General features: G+C 37.4%; 1 protein-coding gene across 1 annotated transcript in view; it reads right to left on the minus strand.

The window, feature by feature from the left end:
* LOC139151958 (fatty acid synthase-like) overlaps window positions 1-8,613 on the minus strand; it is a 33,139-nt gene extending 24,526 nt beyond the window's left edge. The window contains exons 1-3 of the mRNA XM_070725020.1: window positions 8,423-8,613; window positions 1,879-2,056; window positions 44-196 (exon numbers count right to left, since the gene is read on the minus strand). Of these exons, the coding sequence (XP_070581121.1) occupies window positions 44-196; window positions 1,879-2,056; window positions 8,423-8,500 (409 nt within the window). The 5' untranslated portion in view covers window positions 8,501-8,613. The remainder of the gene's footprint in view (window positions 1-43; window positions 197-1,878; window positions 2,057-8,422) is intronic.
* Between the last annotated feature and the right edge of the window lie 13,355 nt (window positions 8,614-21,968).

Genomic DNA, 21,968 nt, shown 5'->3' on the forward strand with positions numbered 1-21,968 from the left:
TTTTTCTGGTGAGAACACTGAAAAAAAAATACAATATACATACCTGCATCTACAATAGCTTCATGTGTTAGTTCCATGAATATTCTCAACTGTGGATCCATAGTATGTGCTTGTTTTGGGTGGACACCGAAGTATGTTGCATCAAACCTACTCAAATCTTTGATTTTACCATTCCTTGGTGGAAGACCATGCAACCCTGCAGAAAGTCACACAACAGATAATGGAAATACACAAATGTAAAGTGAATTTGATGAGGAGGTTAAGAAAAACAAGTCATCGTTGATGACACAGTCCCCACTTGTTAATGGGTACTTTGATTACAGGTCCTCAGAGAGGATAGAGTCCTCTTCATTAGGTCTGTGATAAAAATACTTTTGAATAAATTCGCTCGATACATGTGTGAGTTGTAGTTCAGGACATGGAAAAATCGTAATAAAATGGCCACACGGTGGCCATATCGGATCGTATCACAAAACAAATTAATGTGCATATGTATGACATTGGTCAATCTGCTTGTACCAACTTTGAATAAATTCACTTGATACATGTCTGAGTTATGGTTCTGGACATGAAAAAATGTAATAAAATGGCCACACGGCGGCCATATTGGATCGTATCACAAAACAAATCAATGTGCATGTGCATGACATAGGTCAATATCCTTGTACCAAGTTTGAATAAAATCTGTTGAAACATGCCTGAGTTATGGCTCTGTACATGAAAAAATCGTAACAAAATGGCCGCAGAGCAGCCATATTGGATCGTATCACAAAACAAATTGATGTGTATAGCTATGACATTGGTCAATGTCCTTGTACCAACTTTGAATAAAATCTGTTGAAACATGCCTGAGTAATGGCTCTGTACATGAAAAAATCGTAACAAAATGGCTGCATGGCGGCCATATTGGATCGTATCACAAAAAAAATTGACGTGCATATCTATGACATTGGTCAATGTCCTTGTACCAACTTTGAATAAAATCAGTTGAAACATGCCTGAGTTATGGCTCTGTACATGAAAAAATCGTAATAAAATGGCCGCCTGGCAGCCATATTGGATCGCATCACAAAACAAATCGACGTGCATCTGTATGACATATGAAGTAATCCTTGTACCAAGTTTGAATGAAATCGCTCCAGGCATCTCTGAGATATCTGCGTGAACGGACGGACGGACGCACGCACGCACGGACGGACGCACGCACGGACATGACCAAACCTATAAGTCCCCCGGACGGTGTCCGTGGGGACTAATAAATGTCTTTTGAATTTTTATCAGTTAACTATTATGGCCGCAAATCAATATTATATCTACTATTTTATTGTTACACTGTTTTTCAACTTCAACCTGTCTAGACCCTGGTACAGATTATTCTGTACAGTTTCAATGCATATAATTTAACTATTCTAATAAAAGTATTCTAGAACTATTTCTATTTTAAGCAGATCCACATTGCAATTGTTAACAAAATGCATATTGCAAAGATATAACCAACAGTATGATGTTGACATTATTTTCATATCTTTTTAAAATTGCAAAAAATATTAAAATATTCAACAATTAAGGAAACTAATAGCTTTGGCCATATGATGATATAAAATACACACTTAATGGGTAAGGAAATATAGAATTTTACAGGAATTCTTTATCACATCCACATGAAAATAGCAAGTTCAGTTGCTGTGGTTTTAAGTATTTTCACAAAAGTAATTTACAGCAAGATGAAATCATCATTTATTACCAAAGGAGTCATAAATTATCATTTATTATATAAACATAAATTATCATAAATTATCATAAATGGTAATTTATCAACTCCTTCGGGAAATTGTCAGCCAAGTTTGCAGCATACTATTTTGAATCAAGAATTCTAACCTGGTTCCCATCGTCTGCTATCCTCAGTCACCATGTCCTCTTTGTTGATTAGATGTTCCCAGAATTCCTCAATGTTGTCAGATTCTGGCAGTCGACAACCAATGCCGCTGATCACTACCTTACAGTCAGCGGCCATGTTTTCCCCCATTGGCATGTGATCTAACAATCTTGGTGAATTCTGTCAAAAGAAATGCAGACTTGAGATTAAGATTTTGTCAGTAAGATGTAAGTACAGTAGTTGATAATTGAGGTTAAGGAATTTGAAATTTTCAATCATAGGTTCTATGGCACAGAAAATTTTGCGTAATACTGGTGAAAAATCGACTTCAGAACCCAGAGGTTCAGTCTGAGTCAGTTTGATAGTGCTATCTTTACGACTTTTCCATGATTACACAAGGCACTACAGACAGCCACATATGTAAAGTACTAGCATGATCATCATTTACAACCTTGATTTTGCACAATATATCGATGAAATGCAAACAAATTCTAAAAATCAATAAGAAGGATTTTCTTGTAAAAAGTTTCACCAAGCTTTGATTCTCAGAACAGATCATATTGCATTGCATAAAACCTTCAAAGACCATTGTGTCATGCATTAAGTCTAAGGAAAATTTCCACTAAAATCAAGAAAATACTGTGAAATTATCTGGTAATGTAAGTAAAAGCCCATTTCAAAAACATAGTTTTACAAAACAACAGGGCGAGCATTTATAAAAAACCTATTTCAACCAAACACAATAACTGTATAATTCTAATAGTCACCTAACATCCCTAAAACATGTATTCTTTGCCACTAGTATCAATTTTGTCTATGTTATTACATCTCATTACAGAGTTGGAAATAAATATTCATGGTACTGGCTTATAATATTAGGATCTACCAGAATGTTGCACACAAATGCTAAACAACACTTGCCATGTTTTAAAACCTGAATATAGTTATGTAAATACTATCAAAACAAAAGAAAACACCTTAGAAATGCCTCTAAACTTTTTAAGCATGGAGTAAGAAACAATGAAAGTGTTATTATTTCAGTACTGTCGCTGCAATAAACAGGCTTTTTGATGATTTGGAAAAGTTATACAAAACTGCCACTCAACCACGTAAACTTACGGAGTCTGAGTTATGATATGAATGATAAACATATAATACAAGTACTATGTGTATTGTTGTTTATCTTCATGGCTTTTTATTAAAAAATGACTTAAATGTATATACACAGCCCTTTGCAATACTTTCTGTGATGTGAGTTTACGCCTGTCATGCATCAGTCGTCTTGTATGGAGAGCTTGAACGACTGAATAAAATTGAGTACAATAATTTAGCACCAAGATTCACAAACAAAGATGGCAATTTTTCAAAAGGACAACATAAACATTGAGAGCATTTAGTTATTAGACCAGATCACATGTAGAAAACATACCAGAATGACAGTTAATGACAGAATAAACAGTATAGGTGACAGAAACACAATGTATAATACAGTTGGGTGGAAGTGGCATGAACAGCTCATTTGCATATGAAAATCAGCTCCTTTCCTCTGTATACTGTACGTATTACAGTCAGCTGATCAAGTGATGTCATAACACCATTCACAATTTCTTTGAGGGACAGTCAAGACGCAGAGCCAAAAACACCCATTGTTTCTCAGAACACCTTGAAATTAATCATGTTATGTCTGAAAGTTAGAACACTAAAGATTTGCAGCAAAGAAGGCCAAACTAGCTGTTTACTGTATTTCAGCATTATCTAAGTATACAAACATTATAACTGTTCTATTTACAAAACTTGGCCAACACACGGCAAGATATTCCACTATTTCTATTTCAAAGCGACACATCACCTCATTGAACAAACCAAACATGGCGTGACTTGGTGTTTGATAACGGTCATTCACCTCTCTCAGTGACAAGTACTAGCTTATGAACAAAGTTACAGTTAATTATTACTATATGGTAATGACATCAGTTACTGATAAAATTATCTGAAATTAGGTTTTTAGGATTTTTACAGAGCATCTGCCATAAATCACAGGCTACAAAACACACTTTTTCAAAACTCCTGAATGCTAGGATGTTGCTATGACAACATACTTTTCTTAGTCTATATACTCTTGGTGCATGGACCTACTTTTATGTGATCTTCTGTACGCAAAATGAGGATAGTATCAATTATCAACTTGTAAAAAATATCCTTTTGAATAATTTAATAATATTTTCATCCTTCTATTGGTTGACTAATGGAAATAAAGATGGTACAGATATATTCTGTTGCTGTCAACTTGGAATGAAATGGGTAGAGGAATGTTCACGTGACTGCTTTGGACATGGAGGAAAATACAGGAAGTTTTGTGAACTGTACAAACAATATCAATTAATGATCACGTTCCCCTCCCCAAAATAAAACCACCTGTTTCTACCAATTAGAATCCAGTCCACAATATATTTTATTTTAGTTCTTTGGCATTATCAACTAATAATGTCTCTCTTATCAGTACAATAATAATAAAGTGGCACTTGAAATACTGGCCTTTAGCCAGAGTTGGCTGGATAGATGATCAGCACGTGATAAATAAAGTATTCCATACAATTTGGAGAATATTCAAGCTATTTGTCCTGTATTGCGCTGGGGGGGGGGGTTAATGAGACTTTGCAAAACAAAAGGGACTGTGTTAAAAGTTTATGGCAACCTGAATCACTGATGTTTACTGGCAGTGTACAGGTACTTTGATGAAATCTCAGTCTGAAATAGTGTACAGTGGCTGTGTACATTTCTTTCAGAACCTCTGTGTTGCTGTCCTGAGTATTTTCATGGGAAGACGTACGGCATGAAATTGCTTTGGTGCAAGCTGCACTATGCATGTCAATTTTACCTTCAAGCTGATATATTGGAAAACCGACATGCACTGTGCGCAAGTCAAAAATTATACATCACAGCATATATTCATAACATGCTGATGCAAAAACCAGAAATTAATGCAGTGTCACATTGTTGGCAAGAGAATCATTTCAAGCCCTGAAATGAAGGAAAGGCATTGGATGGAGTGAAATTTCAGAACCATTTCATTCAGGGGATCCAATCTCTTGCTGTTGTTAATAAACAAATAATGTTGAAATATACCGTACAGTGTCAACACGTCAGCAAGTGTTACTATTAAGACTGGTAATTTTCTTTTTTGATTTGGCATAGATAAAATCAATGCTTTCAGACACTTGATCAGTGTGGTCAGACAGACCCTCATATATGTCACAGTTTTTCATTTACAGGCTATAGTATAACACAAGAAAATATTCAGAAGAGTTGCACTGACTTTCAAAATGCAAAGTGTTCAGTTGTCTTAAATATGATTTACAAAAGAGTTCTTTTTGAATACAACCAATCTGTTGCACTGAAAGCAAGACAAAAAGTTACACGTCTTAATCCTGATGATTAATGGTTTAACCCAAGATCATTAAATAGCAAATAAAAACCCAAGATCATTAAATATCAAATAAAAATCAATTTTACAGCTCCTGAAAACTTGATGTTTGATGAACATATTCGAAGCCTCCTAAGATGAGATATTTATCAAATGCATTCCAGTGGAGACTCAGACTGTATCAGTGGGACACTCCAAGTACATTGACCTAGTTTGTCCCTGGTCAACAACCTTAAAGAAGTTAAACAATATTCCGAAAAGTACTTCCTTTCATTAGGTTTAACTATTATTGTAAGCTTTCCTTTGTTCAAAGAGTAAAGTCTCCAGTAGTTTCAAAATTATTCACTGGTTGAATCCATCTAATTTGCAATATATTTCAACTTATGCATTTTTTACAAGAGATGCCTGTTCAATTTATCATTTTTTTTGGAAGATACTTAAGACAGTCAAAATAAGATCAATATAATGCATCAACAATACAACAAGAATATTAGTAGGAACATTCAGATGCCAAGCATCTCACGAAAAATAGGTCATGGAATTAAAAAAATAGATAAATCATAAAAACATGTGTTACCAAACATTATCGCACTAATGTGTCAAGTATATGTGAGTAAAACAGTTTCTGATTGGTTGACAGAATCAGGCCATGCAACACACCATACTCTGAAAAGGGACATTACTTATTTTGCAGTTCTAGTCGGTCATTGGCTGATTAGAATCTTTCCAATGACATCATTGGATCACTTCATTAGCATAAGATTCAGAAGAAAGCAGGGCAAGTTTGCTAGTTTTGTTGAGCGTATGAACTGTATAATATTCAATCTTTGGAGAAAATCGTAAATAAATATCAACCACATACGTGTTTTTACTCTATTATATATTTTTTTTCTCTGAAGCAAACTACCTGTGAATGGAAATAAATCTAGCTTTGGATCTGTTTCCATACTATTAAACTACTACATCTCTAAATCACCATTTGATTTCTCGGTAAGGTTTCTAATTTGGAGTTTCCTTTGTTAGTGCCCACAGTTGCTTCTTACTAACCGACCCTCAAATTGTCACTGAATTTCACTGTCCATTAACGAAGTAATCGTTGATACGCACATATAACAGCAAACTGAACAACAATCAAAGTAGAAAACCCTTTTCAGGAATATCACTGATTAATATAATAAATAACAAATTTGAATCCACTGAGATACCTAGAACACAAATTACAACACATCTCTTTTCTCAAGCATTTTTGTTTATGCATAACATGGCCAATCAAGAAAATTCTGCGAATCTGAACCAGATATTCTTTGGCTGCTAATCGTACAGAGCATTTGTTGCAGAGAATTGATATAATTCTCATGACACAGAAACTGCCATAAACATGCAGTGAATTTAAAATATCATGATCTTCAAGTCCTCACTGAATATAACAATGAAAATATACCTATATGTTTCAAAATCATTGAATATATACGAGAGGAAACATGAACAGTTTATTCTAATATCACATTTTGACTTATTGTGGCATAATTTCTCCCTTTTTAAAGATCTCCAGCTTGCGCCTACTGCCTAACTGCCCGACGACCAGGCCCAGTAGAAGTCTTGCCTGTAAAATTATTTTGAGTAAAGATACCAATATTCGAACAATTTCCGATCTTTCATTGTAAAAAATCATTTTTTCTATGTTTTCTCCTAATAATGCATCTCTTCCCGTAATTCCAGCAGTGTTTTACTGTGGAGCCAAGGGCTTCACCACGTTCGTGCCCGGGTTTTACTACGTACTGTAAATGGCCCGAATGCGAGAACAAGTTTTGGCAGAAACATGTCAATTGCTAATTTCCAAAATCCTGCGACCACTACTCCCAAATGTTTTCGAACGAAAATTTCGCATTGTCTCTCCTTTTGTCAATTGTATATCCTATTCCTAGATATTCTGCGGTGCCCTTGCGGAGTGCGAGAATAGAATCAGAAGGTTACGTGTATTGTACACAGTACAGATGTGTCCATCTTATAACCTTGGATGCTTAAATCGGAAGTCACATCATATACAATACTTTTAGCGGAGAGGGTTTGAAGTACGCCCGAAACATTTATATCTTTGCTAAAAGTAGCAAGAAAGGCTTCACTTGACTTGAGCGTGGAAAAGTGAAAGGCCATTGACAGAAATATGGTATCCGTTCGTCGTGTTAGCCGTCCTGCATCAATAGTATATATTTAAAAAATGCGATTTTTCAGGTTGTACGGCTTGTTTACATCAGAATCAGATTATTATTGAACCGTACACATACATCCTAAAAGATGAAAACTGAACGGACAATCTATCTTTGTTCATATTCCCCTCTCCCCCATTCCCTGTCGTGCGTGTTATAGCCTATTAGCTTATAAATGCGTCCCGCGTCGTGCAGCAGCATCAATCATGGAACTTTGAAGTCCAACCGTCCAAGCACAATGCAAACAATGTACACCATGAGTGTGGTGGATTTTCACCACGAGTGAGCACCCAGTTTACACACCAAATCGCCTACGAAAAATCGTACAACTACAAGCGGTAAGCAGATTGGTATGTTTGCATGCTGCGACACTGCTATACGCGAATAGCACTCTCCATCATCAGAGTCCATCGATTGTATCGCATCACCAGATTATCGCGACATATCGTGGATATAGGTCGAATTAAAGTGCACTGTACTGAGAACCATCATCGCGAAAGTTTGATTTCGTCACTCCTCTTGTGTTCACTTTGTATTTTACCGTATCCACCGTAATACTTTGTCAGTTGCTGTATACAAGAGATCTATATTGAATGAGGCAAAGTGCTTGTATGGGTGCCTTTGCGATGCCACCTAGAGGAGACGACCAGCTAGCTGCTGCTGCTGTGTCGACAACGCCGACAGGCAGGCAGTTGAAGGAACCTGTATTTCTCACATAAACCATACCACCACCATGGGTATCACTGGATTTACTGTAGCTTATACATGAAATCATAGAAATTGATGTTTTGATTGATTTAAATACTTAACAAAGTAAGAAAATGCGAGAGCAACAGCTGGCTACAAAATTAAAATTACCGCCATATTTGCGGAAGTCGTGCACACTGTATTACTATACCCAACTATTGTACTCACTTGTATCAACAGCTTTGCAATATCTCTGCGTCCCTTCGCTGTTTGAGGCACAAACTTGTTCAAGTTGTCCCCATGCATTAAGTGAGCAAATATTGGCGGATTTTGTCATTTTTAAAGGTAATTTATATTCATGCGACGGTTAAAATCAGGTGATATGAGCATGAGGGTTGCAGCAGTCAGAGATGAGGTGATCCAGAGAAACACAAGAGCCTCAGCCAATCAGAACGCCGTTACATCAGATGACCTTCACTTATCATTTCTGTCTATATCACGCTTTCACACTCATGTGGGTGCGTGCAGCGAAGGGAAACGGGTTTTTCATAACCTTAAAAGTTTGTTCAACCGTCTAACCCAAGAGTTTGTTGAACTGTGAAAGTGTGGGCATGGAAATCTACTACGAGATCGTGAAAAGTTTTGATTTCCAATTGATCTAGAGAGTGTATTCGAGGCTGGGCTGGTTTATAATGTCGCCGGGTGCGTTCGTCTCTCGGTTTCACAGCACATCCACGGAGCACTGAAGAGTAAAGCTTATTTCGTTGTCGAGTCAGGAAAATGTACATGTTGTCGGTATGTAAAAATTTGGATGTCACGTAAATGTTAATTTTCTTACATAGAGCAAATGCAATTGCTCTGGTAATCTCTTCTTGTAATGCATTCTTTGATGGAGAAAATAATTCCAGTTGTATCGCCAGGAGATTCATCATCATTGAAGCCGGTGTCCTGAGATATCACGAGACAAATTGATGTCAGACTACACGATTAGGAATAGAATATGATATATCTTTCAATGCAGACAGAAATATAAGTTTTCCTCAATTGAGAAAAACGCCCATATGCGGGTACTCAGTGCCAGAAAACACGTGATTCACGTAAATTTGATGGGCCAAAGCGGACAAAGGTGTATCTAGTCTCGTTTTCCTATATTAATAAATTGAGTATATGTATCCTCGGATACGCCCAAAGGAAAGAACTTTCATCCAGTCTTGTAAGGAAATTGCCCCACATGCATCAATGTCTATGTACCAGTATTTAGACAGGCAGAAAGAATGCATACGTACCTTAAGATTGGTAACACTGCGGCTGCATTCACAAACACTGGGACAGGGGTGCTGGAGGAACTTGATTGAAATCTTTATTCGTTTTAGACCCCTTCAATACCCTTAAAATTTGTCTTCAAATCCAACCCTTCCGGTGATAAAACTGTTCAAAAAAATGTTCTGTGAGTTTCTGTGAGAAATTTTGAAGCTTTCTGGCAACTGTTTTCAGAGATGATTTAAAATGGCAAGTTTCATTTATCATTGTACGATGCAATTCAAAGTATTAAATGTGTTTTTAAATATTCAGTATTCAGCTTGTCAGCACAGCCTACGGTTGCATCGTTAACAAATGAATTTCAGTCCGGACTCTGATTCAATAACCAACAATAGTATATACATATTTAGACAGGCTTTGTTGACAAGTAGATTGTGTGTTTCAGCATGATGTATCAAGTACCTCTATTTGATACATTAAAAATAAATTTTGAAAAGATATCAACATTTGCAACCTCTGTTCCCTGTTACAAGGTCTAAGCTTGTTGTTTTTTCGTATAATTCAATGGCATTCATGCTACTTCAGAGTTTTTCACAAGAAAAGTCATGAAATCCTATGATTCCAGGATGTGTTTAAGCAATAAAGCACACCCAGTGACGGTATACCACGAGATTTTGAACAGTTCACGACATATATGCACGAGCGATAGCGAGTGCATATATGAAGTGAACCGGTCAAAATCGAGTGGTATACCGTTGCTGGGTGTGATTTATTGCTATTATATGATAACAGTATATTGAAATTCTGGCATGGAACGTCAAAAAGGGCCGGGTTTTTGCTCAAGCTAAGAGCTCGCGCGTATGTCAGCCGTGGTATATCACCGATATACCACGGTTCTTTTCGCGTCTCGACCAATCAGATCGCTGCATTTGCGCCATCAATATACTGGTATGATATAATTAATTATATATCATTAACGTCAGAGCCGTTTGATGACATAACAATGTTATTCATTCAATTTTTCATTGAATTACCTACCAAACTGTTGAATAAGAAAATGTAAAAAAATAGGAACAAAAATATTTTAGATCCAACCCTAATACCAAGTGCAAGCCGTTCAAATACCCTCTACTGCCCCAGAACTTTCAAATCCCCATTGAAGTCATCGAGCCCCCCTCCCCCAGTATTTGTGAATGCAGACTTTATAGTGAGTCAGTTGGAAACGGACGCTGCTGACCTAATTGTGCAGAGGGTGGAAAACCCGGTTTTCGACATAGTGACCCACTGACGTACCCTAAATCTTGCGCTAAATAGTCAAGAATTAAACATCCCTCCAAACAGTTTATGTGCCAAGTCTTACCAAAGGTTAAATAAATGTTGAAGAAAGGTTTGCGACGGTCTAATACGTGCAACAGGCTTGAAGTTGGATCTGGAAATGCTTTGACCCTCCAGACTTACATTCCGGAAACATCGTCGATGAAACTATAGACAATATGATGAAACAGAACATTTAGAGCGTAATTATTGTAATGCACCAAGAGTTGCGTTTTAATCTATTTAATTGTGTTAATTACAAACTATGGCATTGGCAGCTCTTATTTCTCTATAGCTGTTCGATTAAACAAGGCATCAGATTGTAACTTGTCGAAAGCTCTCAAACAAATATTAAGTAAGCTTATAGATCATGTCTGGAAAAGAGATGCGACATGAAGGCCTGTCCGATATAACTCTTAGTATAAAACAATCCGTTGTTCTGCAGCAGTGCTGAGACGATTCTGTCAATTCTGTTATCAAAACAATTATTATAACTTGCAACACGAATATTTATTCCAGTGCTGTTCTTAACAAGCAGTGTCGTAGTCATCCAATTCGAAGCTTATGTCAATGTTATATATACGCTAAGGGCCTTCAAGTGTTGCCCAAGTGTATAGCCCCGACGGCTCTCCATGCCCCTCCGTCCCCTACACGCTATGAATAATCATGGGCTACAGCATTGCAGCAAAGGTATACATATATGGGTCTGTGGTCTATCGGGAATTAATACTTGTAATAGATAAGACAAATTAGATCCACGTGAGGACATTTTATCCGAAGGACATTCATTACGAGCAAATTGAGATAACCTGTCAGTTATATCGTAGCCGTGTTGTTAAACCATAGAGATCGAGATTTTCTTGTCAAACCAAAGCTTCCCGTGATCTACTTTAACGGCTTCATGAAAACTAATACACCAATTGAAATTGCTAATTTTAAAGTTTAGTGAAAATGAGGACTTACAAGACTCGGAAATGATGATACCAGTGTATAGAGAGATGATTTTATACACTATTGCAGGCAACTGGAAAGTAGACCCAATTGATGGGAAAGGAATGTAATGCGGGTGTGTTGGGGAATTTGCCGATTGGGAGGCAAAATATGCGATGAAGAGATTGCAGTGGATAAGTTGTGGTGGGGAGAGGGCAGCTGGAAATTTGTTTGTGGGGAGAGGTGAAGTGAGAAAATTTCCTGGCAGTGAGTTAGGAGAGAGAAGAAACGTAACCGGCGGGAGAATAGATTTTTTTAATTCATGTCAAAGCCGTAACTTGTTAGTTATGAATACTTTTAGTTTTCTCTCCAGATTTAAATTTTGTTCAAAATACTTTAGAACATCATGTTTACAACGAAATACACCTCTGCTCGTAATTTCTCAAAATCGGCTTTTGGCTGCCCCTGAAACTGTCTTTATCCTAATACCTAGATATTGTTTCTGATTGGATGAATGAAAATGAGTATTCAGCTATTCTCTGTAGGCTCAAGGTTAACTTGAGGGTCTATGGACAAATCGAGATCTTTCAGGTCTCAATCTGTCAACAATAGCCGAATGATCATGTCTAAATGCATCAGATTTCCCTTGAATGTCTCTAAGGCTTACTTATAAGACGACTTTTTTCACGAAGCTTGTTTTTGATGTCGACCAATTGCTCGTTCTACTCCCCACATTATGTTGACAGTGTTCAGCTTGTCAACTCAGCCTGTACATGCACAGACAGCATTGTTATTGTCGACGAGTGATTTCTGGTCCGGACTAGAATTCAAATCTAAAAGATATACACACTCAGACTCTGTGTAGATTTGCTAAATAGTAGATGTTTACAATTATACTTTATGGAGTAAAACAAGAACTCAAATACCATTTATAATTTTCATTCAAAAGCTAAAATTACTAGCCCTTCAAGCATTCTTCCAACCCCGGAAATGTTGTCTCAAATTCTTGCAGAGACGTGCCTTCAATTTTGATCATCATCAAGTTACCGGAAGTTCAATTATTAGCCCTAGGCCTATTATTATGTTAGTTCGACTGAAATAAATTGACTATGAAATCTCTCTCACCTATACATTTGAGAACTCGGGTGTTGAAACTATGCAATCAACAAATTGTGCCCATTTTGACACTGAATAAATGTATCGATTATTGTGAAACATGCAAATTATGGTACGTTCTTCATAGTTGTGCCTAGTCTGAACAAAGTTGGCGGCCGCCATATATGGCAGTAAACTGACAATAGCACAAAACCCCACAAAAACACAGAATGTTTTTGACATACCAAGTTTTATCTCATAACTTGGCATATCCCGCAAAATTGGATCATAATTTCGGAGCTTGAGCATGTTCTCTCACCAAAATGCAAGTTTTTATCTATACCTTTGCATGTATTCAGTGGTTGTAATACTGTGAATAGTATATCATGGCTGATTCGTAATGACGTCAGAGTTCCGTCATTAAAATGAAGTGAAATAGATAAAATATATGTAAAATGAATATTTGTCCGACAATTTTTACAAGACTATTCTGGAAAGGACTATTGCGTAAGTGAAGATATTGGTACTTTGTTCTGACTGAAGCAATACATTGTGCTGTTCGGCCCATGCCGTAAAGAGGCGCGTGGTTTACGACGATGGCTCGGCCGTGAGATGATACAATGACAGTATGCGATTTATGACAACATGCAGTCAATATGGCTTTCCATCACCTGGTGTCATAATCGCATACTCTCATATTGTCTTTTCACGGCCGAACCGCCACATCGCGTATCCTAATTTTGATTGGCATTCTAAGCCATGGTGCCTACTAGTACTTCGCACACAATGTATAATGATTTCACAGAGAAACGTGTATAGGCTAGGTACAAATCAACAATTTCGATTGTGTATGCGTTTATGTCATCTTCTTTTGGGGTTTTGTGGTTGTGGCGACTTAGGTGAACGCGACATTGTGACGACCCGATGCATCTGGGAGTTTACCAGGTGTTTTACACTGTTATTGACCGGACACCTGTAGCTGTATCGCATTCAGTGTACTGCAAACCCATTTGGAATGTAGCTGAACCTTTCGATTATTGAACCATAACCTGTTTTACGAAGAAAAGTAGTGTCACAAAATCTGAAAACTACGGCTATTTCTCGTCAACGTCTCTGATTGACAAGTTTGATACAGGACGCATGCATATATCATGGTTCATCTTTGCTAGTTCAGTTCATAGGTGACGTGAAACTTCAAAAAGTCAGATCTTGCATGCATGGTGCGGTAACTATTCGTTCAAAATGTTCTCCTTTACATAATATGATAGTTGTTCATAATCAAAATTTATATCGTTGAACTTGAGTGTCACGAAAACAAAACCATCTTTGTAAGAGCACGAAACTAGTGTCATACATTCCAAAATTTCTGATAACAAGTCCCCACTTGTTAATAATGGGTACTTTGATTACATGTCCTCAGAGAGGATAGAGTCCTCTTCATTAATTAGGTCTGTGATAAAAATACTTTGATACAGATGGCGCTCAATGGCCAAGAATGAGTTCCATGGTGATGAAAACCTAGAACCAATGTAGGCCACCATCCTAAAGTTCATAAAATGAGTCAACTAGGAATTAATCAACAGGATGTTGCAAAACATTTTTGCATACAATTCTAACACTTAACAGATTATCACTGGTACCATATTTCATAAAGTTTGACGCAGTATTTACAACACTATGAGATCAACATCTGTATCAAGTTTCATCACATTTGACGTTGTATTACTTTGTGGCTATATCACCCTAATTAGGAAAGTTCATTACTTATGCAATTACAAATTAATTAAAATGACACTGATAAATGTCTTTTTCAATGTTAAAGCAATGTGAGCTTAACATCAGTTAACATCTGTATAAAGTTTCATGAATTTGATGCAGTACATATTTCTTGACATATCAGCCTACTTACGAAACTTCAATAATTGACATGTTACTGCTACATGACGTGAAACAAATTGACGAGCATATGTATGAAATAGGTCAATGTCAACTTTGAATGATACTGGTGGAAATATGTCTGAGTTATGGCTCTGTACATGAAAACATAGTAATAAAATGGCTGCCTAGCGACCATATTGGATCGTATCACATAAAAATCGACGTACATATGTATGACATAGGCCAATGTCCTTGTACCAACTTTGAATAAAATCGGTTGAGATATGCCTGAGTTATGCCTCTGTATATGAAAAAATTGTAATAAAATGGCCGCCTAGCGGCCATATTGGATTGTATCACAAAACAAATTGACGTGCATATCTATGAAAGTGGTCAATGTCCTTGTACCAACATTGAATAAAATCGGTGGAAACATGTCTGAGTTATGGCTCTGTACATGAAAAAATCGTAATAAAATGGCCGCCTGGCGGCCATATTGGATCGTATCACAAAAAAAATTGACGTGCATATCTATGACATTGGTCAATGTCCTTGTACCAACTTTGAATAAAATTGGTTGAAACATGTCTGAGTTATGGCTCTGTACATGAAAAAATCGTAATAAAATGGCCGCCTGGCGGTCATATTGGATCGTATCCCAAAACAAATCGACATGCATCTGTATGACATATGAAGTAATCCTTGTACCAAGTTTGAATGAAATCGCTTTTTGCATCTCTGAGATATCTGTGTGAACGGACGGACGGACGGACGCACACACGCACGCACGCACGGACGCACGCACGGACATGACCAAACCTATAAGTCCCCCCGGACGGTGTCCGTGGGGACTAATAAAAGCAAGTATATGACACGATCGATCATGTAGACGCTGAACAAATTTTGGATCATAAATAAAGTTCCACTTTTTAATATTTCCCTCGTGAACTTTAACCTCGAGGATCCTTTGTAAAAGATTTGCCTGTGACAAAAACGACGAAAATGAAAACATCTGTCACCACAGGGAGGCATGTAAAAAACACCACACATTATAGTGAGTTGTGATTCTGACGTCACGTCCTTCTTAATATGTTCCATGTGTTGTTCAGTCGATTCTATTCAGTTTAATGCTTTCTTTATATTCATTTGCTTATTTGTTTATTTATTTGTTCGTTTGTTCGTTTATTTGTTTGTTTGTTTGTTTGCTTATCCTGGCTTCCTTGTGCTCTCCCCACTAAAAGAACTCCCCTGTGCTCTCTTCCCGTAAGAAAAGAGTCCCCCATCGCCCTCTCATCAATGTCCTTCCCACTAAACTGTGCCTGTTGACATAGCTTGAACTAGCTTGAACAAGTTGATTAAGTGCTGTTTATCTTAGAGGCACCTGCATCGGATGATGTCTGCCCGGGGTACGTTTTTCAAGTTGCCCACCATGAAAATAAACACAAAAACTTTCCTATTATAGTAACTGACATAAAATAAATACCCTCACCCCCGCAAAGTTGCAAGCCATGATCGAATACTTGCGAACACCTTTTCACATGATTCCATTGGCTGCCCCTCATAAGAGACTTTTACCCCGTCAGCCCATGGAACCTGCAGACACGGGTACTGCACGTGATAATTTAAGGATGATGAAACAGTTGTGTCACATGTTTTGATACGGTGTTTTGCGAACCGTTTTTACAGCGGCGCTGGTCATACGGTTTACAACTGCAGACGACGCTATATTTTCTGAAATGGTCGATATTCTTTAAAACGCGTCACGAACTATAAGTGTACACAAATATCAGCTACTGAAGATGTCCTTTACTCTGAAAATTTTGTACGTTTAAATACTGTCGGATAATGCCAAATCTGAAAATAATTTGCATTCAATGGACAACTTAAACCAGTGAAAGGTGTTTGACTGCATCACTCGGTGAAGGCGTGATCCAGAGAAACAGCCGACTCTAACAATCAGAGCGCTGTGACATCATAATGACCTCGCTTCACTTGTCATTCATTGTCCTTCATGCTTTCACACTCGGTGGGTGCGTGCGACGAAGTGAAAACATAATTATTTGCGTAATATCATAAGATTCGATGTTTCTGACGGTATTGATGTAGAAACTTGAAAGTTTTGTGAAGACTTTCATTTCAAAATGAACTAATGAGTGCATTTGGTGGGTATCTAAACGATTCAATCGCACATTTTATAAAAAATACTGAAGCTAATGTTCTATGCTCTATACGAGTTCGTGTTCAGAAAATTAACTCGAAAATCGTATTTCTCAATAAGTACGTACATCCGTCGTTTTGACCCATGCTGGAAAATGTAAGCATCCGAAATGAAACCATTCACGGACAAAGATACTGTAATAAAGCATAATATTTATGTTGAAATCATGGCATGAAACGATAGAATAATCTTAAATAGGAAAACTTAATGCAAATGAATTATGAGCCATCGCAAATTACACATTGTCAATAGAAAAGGAGAAATAGCTTCGATTCTGGAGCTGCTGTGTACCCTTGGTACTAAAACCTACCTGAGTTTTAGAAGTGCGCCCTCAAAGGGAAGCAAAACAGTACTATGAAATCGTGTAAGTTGTCCGTTCACGCATTTAATAATAATTTTGGAGGAGTTATGCAGTTAATTATCTTCAAGGCCACTCAATAAATCATATTTTACAGGTTCATCTTCAACTTCGTCATGTTTGGGGCCTCACCTTTGACCCCTCGTCGTTAGTTTTGGCGATTAGGCAAAGGAAAAATGGGCGTAAGGAAAGGGCGAATTCTTGTGTTCGTTGAAATGTCCCGATGTCGGTTATGTATATACTTGTCAAGTATGTGGCAGAATACTATAGCAAGAATGATATGGAAGTCAGATTTGTATATGTAGTTTGGTTGTGAACCCATCGTCGGTTGGATCTGAAACATTGTCGTTTAATGATGCACCTAATTGGGCCAAGGTATAGGAAATTGTGTTTTCACACAGTAACCCTTGAACCCTAACCATGGCACGAGATGGTATTGCAGACACTCACAACCACATTAAGGTACATTCGCGCCAATTCTTGCAAAGGGTTAAGTAGATAGTTTAAGTTGATGATCGTTTGTGCGCAATTTCTCGAGTGCCATGTGACAAATTAGATTCGGCAGATTATCTCGAGACTTCCGTGCAATTATACTTCTCTAAGTTTTATGGAGGAGTTGCGTTCTAATAATTAGTTTATGAGTATTCTATTCTTCAATTATTCCATCGAACAAGCCCCTACTAGACTAAATCATCTTTTCCGCCCACTTATAACGGTTCAGGGACTCTGCTCGAAGTGTTCAGTGCTATCGTAGTGAGAGGCGACAGCAAGAAAATATCGTGTGAGAGTAGACGTTGCCATACTCTACATCTGATTTAATCAGAGTGAATGCTATCAAACATCTGTAATACAAAAATTAATCATTCATTCCATGGCATTGGGAAAACTATCGTTGCAGTTCTTGATTCCATTTTTGCCAAGTGAAAAAGCATTATACGAATACAATGTGTTCAATTTATTTTTTTATTTTGTAATGTTCTGAATAGCCCAAGTAGTTTTGTAAAGTTTTCTCCTCCACGTAAATACTTCAGAAGGGAAAGCAGGGACCACAGTATAGTCTCGGTTACCAGACTTCTCTGCGCTTCCGCTGCTACAGGGAAGCGCAGAGAAGTATGGGTAACCGAGACTAACTACAGCACGGTAGCTGGAATATGCATTGGGCACGTGGTAATTGATAAGACAAATTAGATCCACGTGAGGATAAGCTTTATGAAGAGTAAATTAAGATAACCTCAGTGCTTCGTCTGTTTAATATCCAAGCTATTAAGCTGCATGGACGAGCTCAAAAATTAATTGTTAAACTAGAAATTTCATCAGCATGTAAAACAAAGGCTTGTCACTAAACTTTTCGTGAACCTGAGAACCTGCAATTAATTTTATAATGAAGACGTGCAAATGTATTACAGATCACCGGTTCATCATTACACCTAGTTGCTGTCCTCAACAAGTGCTTATATGAACAAAACTAATTTTTGTTTTTACTCTCTGCGCTTTTCCGGCTCACAATTTACAAATAAACCACTAAAGGTTTTAAGTTTCCGGTCATCAATGACGAAAACAGCCGCGTGGCATCTCTGGGATTTCTCATAGTGAACCCAGTACGAATAGACAATGCGTGGGCCTGTGGTTTCTTCATAAGTTTACTGATAAGTTTAATTTTGAACTTATGCGTATGTTAGTCAAAATCATAATATCTCGAACCTGTCTACTAACACAATTGGAATTAATTTTGGATAATTGGATCTTCATATTTTTTAAATTTCTCAAAAGTATTAGATGCGCTAAGCTGAATGTTGTAATATTACAAATTACTCATAAAAACAAGTGTATAACTAAAAACGAAAAGCATATGAGCTTATATTTGCAGATCAAACCGAAATTACACCACCATCCAATTATCCCAAATTAGCTCCAATCGTGTTCTACTTCTACTACGGACATTAATACCCGGAGGGAAACTTGCACGATCAACAAAATTAGTCGTTCGCATATTGTATTACATACGTTGATTACTGAACGATCTAGTGGCAATAAATCTGTCGATTTCGATAAATTTTTCCGTGTTTTCTAATCTATTTTGCACAAAACTAAACTTTGGAGGGGGGAATAGGAGCTGTCGCGACTGCCTTCCTACCACAATCTGCAAATATTCCCCAAGACTTCCCCCTTTCCCCGAAAGAAAATCGCCCTGCTCCCAAACCCTCCTAAGGGCAACACCATTTGATTTCGGGGGGGGTATGGAGGATTTTGAGGAAAAAAAATTGTCGCCAGGTGAGATAGAAAAAAAAATGATCCTGTCATGGCCTGAGAAAAAAAATTGTCATAACAGACAGAAGTGAAAAAAAAAATTGTCACAATGCACCAGAAATTAGCAAAATTTGGAAACCCTATTCTCATGTATTCTTTGCTGGCGCGCCGCCATAGGCGGCGCAAATGTTTTTACCACAAGCAATTCTTATGTTTTTTTCCCAGCACTTATGATATAAGCATGCACAACATAGGTCTACTTTACACCTCAGTACACTCAATGTTTTCCTTCCCTTTTCTGACCCAAGAAATCATATTTTAGGATTTCTGTTGCAATATCTCAGTGGCATAGGCACTATCTAAAGGGGACTTTTTGACTTCTGTAAATTGTGAAAATTTTAAAACACAAGACAAGAGTAAAAAAAACTAGTGTTAAAATCAATATATTATTCTCTCAATATAAATATATTAGGAAGATGTACAAGTTGACAATGAAAAATTGAGGAACAACAAATATAATGAAATACAAGGGAGGGGGTCACTAAAAAAATTGAAAACTTCAGGTTGGGCGTTACTCAAAATGTGGAGGGGAAGAAGGGGGGCGGGGTTACTCAATTTTCTTTTGGCGAAATAAATTGAAACACATGTCAGATTGCACCATTGCACACATCCATTTCTCAAAATTTTCAATGCGAGAGGGGGGCACCCCCTCTCGTGCTCTCCCCCCTTGGGTCTTCTAACAGTTTTACTGGTAAAAGACAAATTCAAAATACCTATCGGATTGCACTACACTTCACCGTGGCGCACATCAATTTCTCAAAATTTTCACAGGATCTAGGACAAAACTGAACTGTTGTTAATTCATCCTTTATTATCACAGAAACATATTTTCATTTACCTCAGTTCAATGACCATTTTGACTGTTAAACATACCATATTCATGCTTTTCATTAGAAGCTGGCAGCTGGAGAAATGACACAAGAAGGTCACAGATTTTCCATTCCTGTATATTTATTTATCTTCAGTCTCTGGCAAACAGAACTGTTTTTCACAAATTGTACTGTCATTGTTTGGTTGTTGAATATTGTGACACAAACACTGATCATGCATAAAATGTAAAAAAATATTGCAGTGTTCAATGTCATTTTCAAACAGTTTTACCAAGTGCAAAATAACCTGAAACTCCTCTCAGATTGCACCATTAAACACATCAATTTCCCAAAATTTCCAATACGAGATTGGGAAACCCCCTCTCGTGCTCTCCCCTTTGGGGTGTTCTAACAGTTTCACGTAGTAAAAAAAATTAAAAAACACCTCTCAGACTGCACCAGACTGCACCATTGCACACATCAATATCTTAAAAATTTTCCATGCAAGATAGGGGAAAGCCCCTGTGACTCTTTCCCCCTAAGCCTCTTGCATGTTCCCCCTGTACTTTCAAATTCTGTCCGGTCAGATATCCTAGTGAAAACCCTGTCATAATACCCATCCAAATTAAACAATATATTATATGGTTAGATACTGCGTGAGCTTTTATATCTTTATTTTATTGTGACTTGCAATTTCATTTTGATGGGTTCACCTTTTTTGAACCATCGTGAGATAACTGATGATAGTCTAGCAGAGGACATCAGGATTTCAAAGGTCTTTACTGTTGCTGTATTTTGTAAATTTTACAAATATATGTATTTGTATTTAACTTTTCTAAGTGGGGGGATCAGTCAAAATTTCAGAGTTAGAGAGGGGAGTTACTCAAATTCATCATGGTTGACCGGGGGGTGTCACTCGAAATTTCTGAGTTTCAGGCCGTAAATAATGACAACGCATCACAAACTTGATGACAAAGAAAAAAAAATTGCATTGCTACTCCATATGAAAAAAAAAAATTGACGCAGCTCTGACAGTAGAAAAAAAAATTGCTGTCACTGTGACAGGAATAAAATTTGCTCCCATACCCATTTCCTCCATACCCCCCCCCCAAATCAAATTGTTCTCCCCTAACTGCTATTTTCCCACCATAAAAGTTTTCATTGCCATCTCTCTGTCTCTGTCTCTTACTTTTTCCTATCTATCGGAAAATTCCCCCAAACAACTCTATGTAGGCCTACTCCAATTGTTTTTTGTTTTTTTCACTTTTACAAGCTGAGCAGAGAGATGAAGTTTCCGCGCCAGCTAATGAGGAAGAACTGCTCGGATAACCATTGTTACGAAAATAAATTGCTCGCCCGCTCAGAAATCGCTGTCAGAACAGATTTTTATGGGAACAATTTTGTTGGTTGCCCCTGAGTTATATTTCAGAACTGTACCGAGTCTTAAACAAAGTCGTCAGGGCGGGAGCTCAAAATTCAAGGATCGATTCTCGACACTCATTTCAGCTTACCCTGCAGCTCCACACATTAACTTTACTATCATCTCAGGGAAGAGGCACAAACATTTCTGCGTATCAAAATTGCAGAATCAAGGATCTGAAATAC

Source organism: Ptychodera flava, chromosome 15 (assembly GCF_041260155.1).
Source record: "Ptychodera flava strain L36383 chromosome 15, AS_Pfla_20210202, whole genome shotgun sequence".
In the NCBI taxonomy this organism is placed as follows: Eukaryota; Metazoa; Hemichordata; class Enteropneusta; family Ptychoderidae; genus Ptychodera; species Ptychodera flava.